Consider the following 7,302-nt stretch of genomic DNA (forward strand, 5'->3'; position numbering starts at 1 on the left):
AGCGATTAATCCACCGACCAGGACGTTGTAGTTTATTAATTGACTGGATCATTGTGCTTCTTTCGTTTAAATGTGGATATGGTATATCCGATGGTGGAATAGGGAAGCCTAAGAATTCACACAATGGTTTCCAACCTTGACTTGAGTCGAATACTAATAGACGATCAGAAGGAATACTTTTAATAACCTCTTCATTCCAATCAGTATAGACATTTTTCAACTGTTCATCGGTCGCTTTGTAAAAACATCTTCCTAAAGTCTGCTTCTTAGCAGTAGTGAGAAATAAACTGATAGGTAGGAAATATTTATTTCAATATCTATGCCCATCTATAGACATCCTTAGGATGGATCTTTGATGCTACATTTTATCAGTTTTACTTCATCCATCTTCAGAAACAGGAAGCAGTCCGATATACTTAGTTTATTTTTCACTTCTGTTAAGAAACGTCTAAAAACTAATTCATGAAAGTCCAATTGTATCCCAGTTTAGAGAAATAGGTCAAAGATCTTAAGTATACCTTTAGCTAATTATGAAAATATGCGAACCTTTTTTGGACAGTTAGTTACACTACTTTCTTCAACTCTTTACCATTATTTTACTATTGTGATAAAATGGAATTCGATAGACGGTTTACATGGTTTAAGATAGTGGCTTTTCGTTTTTCAAATTTTTACAACTATAGACAACACAGACATATTGAGACCTTCAAAAATATTTTCATCATAATGAGTTTAATTAAAAACATTTGAGTGTGGGATGTGATTGTTTTTATCTTCTCATCTCAACTAAGGAATGTCCAAGTAGAATTGAAGAATCGGAAATCCTATAAATATAAGAGACCAAGCGAAAAGTCTTACCATCTAATTACATAGTTATTCAAACTGACTGAACGAGGAGAAGTGAGAAATGAATACAACTGTTGAATATCCAAGCAAACTATTTGATGAGACTGATGGCGAAGAGGATAGCGATATCGAGACAAGTAATATCGATGCGAATGAACGCAATAATATGAGGAAATTAAAGAAGAAAGAAATCGCTTGTCCGCTCATTTTGACTAGAGATCATGGTGAGTTTGTATGTTAATGCAATTTGATAAAATATTCAATCATCCCCTTCGCAAACTTACCGTACTTTTACGAACCAGTCTTCTGGTTTGATAATAATAGTATGTGTTATTTTTTAATAAATGAGTTGAATGATTACATATTAAAATTGATTTTGCATGGTAAGCCAGTATTTTGTCTTCATATCTCGTCTCATGTACTCCAGTTGTGTTAAACAGATGATTATCATTTATCATCTTGACGTTATATGCCTCGTGATTAACAATATGTCTGGTAACGTGAGTATCTGTTTGGATAAAACACATTTATATCAGATAGTACCATGAGCAATTCGACGTAACGGTGATACTGATAAGGATGTTCTTTCTTTGTAACTAAATTATTTACAAATAACACAGAGCATAAATTGAACGTCAATTTTTTAAGTTTTGTATACCAAATTTTGGATATCACAAACGCTCAATTTACAACTAACCGAAATATTACATCTTTGACTAAAACTATTTTGCTCATTGTAGAACACCTGATTAATATCTACGGAGTGGATTCTCAAATGAATTTTGGTTTACAAGTAATCGGAGCCGGACTTATGCGTTCCGGAACAACTAGTCTGAAATTCGCTTTGGAGTATCTATATAAGAAACAGTGCTATCATATGCGAGAATTAGTACTTAATATTCGTGAACCACATATCAAATTATGGTTGTGGGCAATAGAACAGGATAGAGAGAAGAAGGAAATACCTAGAGAATTTTGGTCACATATCTACAATGGTTTTGTGGCTGCAGTTGATTATCCAACTGCCGGGTTTTATGAGCACTTGTCAAAGATTTATCCACATGCAAAGGTAAGTTTTTTATTTCATATGTAGTTTTCTTGATTGTTTCGAATTCAGTTAGTCTAGAATTAGTTACATCTTCTGAGTATATTTATTTAGTCAGTGTTATACGGACTTAAGGAGCGAATTGACGAAATTTGATATTTGAATATCAGTACAAGCGACAAAAGGATTTTTTATGATGGCATAAACAAAACATCAATCTTTTCGGGGTATGAATCTTTCCCTGATCACCGATATGTTACACTTGGTAGATGGTTCAAGAACAAATGGTTGCATTTTGTCGGATCAGTATGTCCTGTTAATCAAATCTTCGGAATATACTCAAGAGTAAATTAGATTTAGTTTGTAATTCATCTAAATAGTCGACTTCAGTCCTAATACAAATAAGAGAATGACCATATGTGTGCTTGTACAATCATTTGCTACAGTCTAATGTTATGTTGGTTTGCTATGATTGATACTTCAAAATTCTTCGTTTATTCACGAGCAACATTCCTATTGAAGGTGATAACTCTAGTACCGAACGTTCCGTTTATTCATTACTTTCTATTAAAAGGATGTTATGGTATTTACGACTAACGATTTAGGTTGGTTATGTTAGTAGTATGATTCTAGTCGGTTGAAAGCAGGCCTATTGGAATAAGTTCATTTGCATCACTCAAAGTTAGCATTGAACATATGCACACATATCAGATTTTCGCCCTACTATCGTTGTTGACGTTGTTGTGGTTTTTGATGTTGCTAATGAAGAAGTATTACTAATCAGCTACAATCAAAGCAATAATAATGACACTTTTAAAACCAGTAATTAGATTTATTCATCTGATAGACTGTCGAACCATACTCTTGTGACAAGTTTGGAGGTAGTCCACAAACAATCGAATACACCGTTCCAGTAGTATTTGTGTGCCTCCGTTGCACGTCTACAACCCCATAACCATTTCATCCAACCACAATCGAAATGTCTGATGTCATTCCACATAAATCTAGAATGAACAGACAATAACGTTGCAACTAATTTTTGGCAATCAATGTTTATTGCAGCCATCTATGTCATCATCTTTACCATCATTAAGCCTATGATTCACAAAATCTAAGCAAAATTGATATATAAACTTAAACCAATCCGTCTATTTGTTTATCAATTGTTAGATTATTTTAACTATTCGTGATCCAGATGATTGGGTTAAAAGCTGTCGCGCAACAACATTGTCAGAGACATTGTACAGAAAACCATCACTTGGAGATCGCATTATGAATCGACTAGTTGGTTTGCAGAGTTTGCATAAGTTGCATTATCGAATGTTTCAACAGACTTTAGGAAGATGTTTTTACAAAGCGACCGATGAACAGTTGAAAAATGTCTATACTGATTGGAATGAAGAGGTTATTAAAAGTATTCCTTCTGATCGTCTATTAGTATTCGACTCAAGTCAAGGTTGGAAACCATTGTGTGAATTCTTAGGCTTCCCTATTCCACCATCGGATATACCATATCCACATTTAAACGAAAGAAGCACAATGATCCAGTCAATTAATAAACTACAACGTCCTGGTCGGTGGATTAATCGCTTTCTGTGCATATGTCGATATTTACTAATACCGATGTTCACTGGCATTATATGCATGCGTTACGGTGAGGTAATTTATGAGATGGTGTTGCCAATGATCCCACTGCATCGTCCACATTTTTCTCAAAAAGTTGATCATTAAACCACCATCGTACCTATTTCACACTGATCAATATTCTGCCACGTTATTTGCATCTATTCGTTTAGATTTGGTTCCATTACATTCTGTGACTGTCGATGTGTTATGTAATCATATTGAAAAATAAAATATATTGAATACTTGACTATGTTATTATTATTATTATTAATGGCTTCATTCAATATTATATTCTGGTGCAATATAGAATTCTCATCACGAGTTATTTCAACAGGTATTTTTTCTTTACCAAAAAACAAAAAAGAGGGTTAAAAAAAATCTGAGTCTGTACAAATGATCAAATTTGATACATGCTTATGAATACAGGTTATTTACTAGGTTAACTCTAATAATCTGTTCGTCACAGAGTATATTTGCTAGGTAAGGTATTACAGAACTTTTTATAGATTTGCTTGTGTGCATGGATTTAAATGTATTTATGTCTCGTTCTACCAGAAGATATACAAGAAGAAAGATATGAATGAAGTGGATGGTTAGTATCTGATAAGATAAAACCTGCCAAGAGTTTGCAAGACTTAAAATGTCTATCCACAACCATATTAATAATGACTTCAAAAGATTTACCATACACCCTGCAAACCGCATTCAGCACTCTCTGCAATGCATCAAAGTCTTTTCTCAAAAGCCCGGGAAGGAATAATGGAGAACAGTAAAGAATAATAGGTAATATGTAGGAATTTACAAATTGTAAGAGTAAATGTCGAGTAATCCTAGTAGCATGCAGCCTCTTTATGTAGTAAGTCAAACGGTGAACTTTTTTCGATGACAGTAAAACATGAGAAGACTAAGAGAGATCAGAGGAAAAAGTAACACCAAGATAATTGACCGTCTATACTGTGTTTATCAAGGAGCCTCCAATAGCACAAGCATTATGGGATCCCGAATTGCTGTTTAGGTGCTGTCCATGTCTCAGGCTAAAGTTAACAGCTTGATATTTAGAAGGATTAAGTAAGAGACTATTATCAACAGACCACCATTCAATACGAGACAAAAACTCCTTCATTTCTATGGGATATAAGGAGTTAGAAATTGGCATACATACAATGAGGTCACCCGCATATTTCACAAAAGTGTTTTCTGTGAGAGATGGCAAATCATACATAAAAAAGGGAAAGAGGGATGAAAGAATAGCTTCTTGTGGCACACCTTCATTAGACAGTAGAGATGTTGAACACTTTCCTACAAACACGGTATACTGTTCTCTTCCAGAGAGGTAGGAACATAGCCAATTGGTTATCCAGTTGTCAGTGTTGACGCTGATCAGCTTGTTAAGTAAGAGGTGTCTTGGAATAGAATCAAAAGCAGAAGTAAAGTCCAAGAAAGCACATCGAACATACTTCTAATCCTTTTCCAAGTTGAACACCGTATTGTAATGCAGAACAGCAACGGCATCTAATGTGCTTCTTTTGCATTTGTAAGCAAACTGATACGGATCACTGTGCTCTTTTAATGCAGGTTGAAGTGGGAGTATCAATAACTTTTCCATTATTTTGAGGAAAGGTGGAGTTATTGCTATGGGTCTAATTTTCACATTTTTATCACCAGATACTTTCTTAGGCATAAGGATTATCTTTATCTTTCTCCACATTTTCGGTATGAGGTTAGTTGAGAAGGATCTGTTAAAGATATTCGTGAATGGATAACATAGAACGTTAGCACATTTTTTAAAAAAGAGGTTTGGGGTGCCATTAGGTCCCAAACATTGGGATGAATTAAGTGACTGGAGACATTTTCGGACATTATTTTCAGTGAAACTAGGAACACAACTATTCTTCGAACCTGTGGGCGGATATTTGGGGAGCATGACATCAGATGACTGACGTACGAAAGACTTTTTTAAGTCGCAAATGTAGGGCCAATTAAATGTCACTGAACCCTAGCCAAATCATCCAGCAGTTGGGTCACAAAACATCGAACAGATCATCGATCCCCGTCAAGGTCAAGGACAATCAACGCGCATCAGTTAATCATACGCCATGAACTGGCCCATGCGGCAGTGGTTCTACTTTCGCTTGTATCTATTTAACTAATATATTCCTGTAATAACGTCCTTTGTGTTGTACAGTCTTCAGAGCATCCATGGTCCCTTGATACGTCGATGGGGCAATCTATGTAAGGTGCTGTTCGCGAGGTGTGACTTCGAAGTTAGCTTGTTCGTTACACCGTTCTCGTCTTACTCGAGTAGGCCTCCAATCATTCGACATAGATCATCAACGTTGATGGTCTACAAAAACATTCAGCTGCTTATCGCTTCTAATGTGTTTTTCTCCTTGTACGTTCTTTCTTTTACTCTCCGTAGTCGTTTTAGTTGTGGAGATGTAAGTCGATCAAAACTTAAAAATAAGGTTTCGGTAGGACAGCAAATATCAAAACAGAATTTAAGATAACAGGTGATAACATCAGTGGTGTTTTCTAGTGTAAATAATTCCCAGTTGGTCGTACGAAACATGTTTTTCAAATTTTGTATATTTTCTTCATAGTAATCCCCATATATGACTTTTTTGGTCTGGTGTAGATCTATATGTTGAATTACTTGGAAGATCTAAAGAGCATAGAACAGATTCGTGACTTTCGTGATGACACTCATTGCTGATTTTGTTTATTTGAAAAATTCCCATATTGTGATTTAGAACAACATATTATAAGCGAACAATATTGTTTTCGATTAGATCCTCATCAGGCTTTACTCTAATATACAGTAATATTTATATGCATATACGAAATTATTAAACCAATCAAGGCAGTTTGTGAGTCAATGATAACAGTGGAATAGATTACATAATCAAAATTAATAATAAGTGAAAAGTACAAATTGATAGTGTAATGACAGGTGTACTAGTTGTGATAAGAATAATAAAAAGGCTTGAATCAATGTTACATAGTAGGAAAATAGGTCAATGATTAGAAAAATATAGACACTGAAATAACATTCATAGAAATTATAAGATTACGTAATAAGAAGTGTTCAGATAATTGGAAGCGAATATTAGAAAAATTATAAGTAAATAATTGATAGGGGGGTGAAGAAAAATAAACGAAGAAAGAGTATGGAAAATAAAATTATTTATTAAGGCCAAGGGAGGGATAAGGGTGTTACAAATTTCTTATGAACACAAAGACTTGGGTTGTTGGATCGAATTCCTATAGCTTCTGCTATGTGTAGGAGACGAGATCGAACCCCATAAGGAAAAGTAGTAGGAATACGATAAATAACTTTAAAAGACTGGTTTCTGTCAACTTCATGACCGCTATCAATCAAGTGTGAAAGAATCGAGCTCCGTATCGACTTGACCATACCTTTTCCTAACCACGAAGAGAGGTGTTCACTAACTCTTTGGTTCAATTGTCTGGTAGTGCGCCCAATATAGCTTTCTCCACAGGAGCAGCTGAATTTATAGATACACATAGAAGTGTGTTTAGGAAAAGCTCTTCATCTAGCCAGTACACACACTTCTTAAGCTTCGTACCTATCTACTATAAAAGGAACTTAGTCAAATGTTTGGCAAATAGAGCTAGGAAGATTTGCTCAGTCGATTCTATCAACAATGAGTTAGAGGTTATCCATAATATGTTGATTGAAAGGGGTTATCCACAAGGATTCCTGAAGAAACATTTACATTCAACAAATAAGAAAGTAAAGATATCAACAGCTGCGAAGAAACCAC

The 7,302-nt window shown here is 34.9% G+C and overlaps 1 protein-coding gene across 1 annotated transcript; it reads left to right on the plus strand.

Moving 5' to 3' along the window:
- Nucleotides 1-907: 907 nt before the first annotated feature.
- Smp_128340 (putative nad dependent epimerase/dehydratase) lies at nucleotides 908-3,622 on the plus strand (the record flags this gene model as incomplete). The annotated part of the gene is made up of 3 exons (XM_018788884.1): nucleotides 908-1,070; nucleotides 1,587-1,915; nucleotides 3,062-3,622. 3 exons carry the CDS (start codon nucleotides 908-910, stop codon nucleotides 3,620-3,622), a joined length of 1,053 nt encoding a protein of 350 aa, XP_018654383.1.
- Between the last annotated feature and the right edge of the window lie 3,680 nt (nucleotides 3,623-7,302).

This window comes from Schistosoma mansoni, chromosome W (assembly GCF_000237925.1).
Source record: "Schistosoma mansoni strain Puerto Rico chromosome W, complete genome".
NCBI classification, from domain to species: Eukaryota; Metazoa; Platyhelminthes; class Trematoda; order Strigeidida; family Schistosomatidae; genus Schistosoma; species Schistosoma mansoni.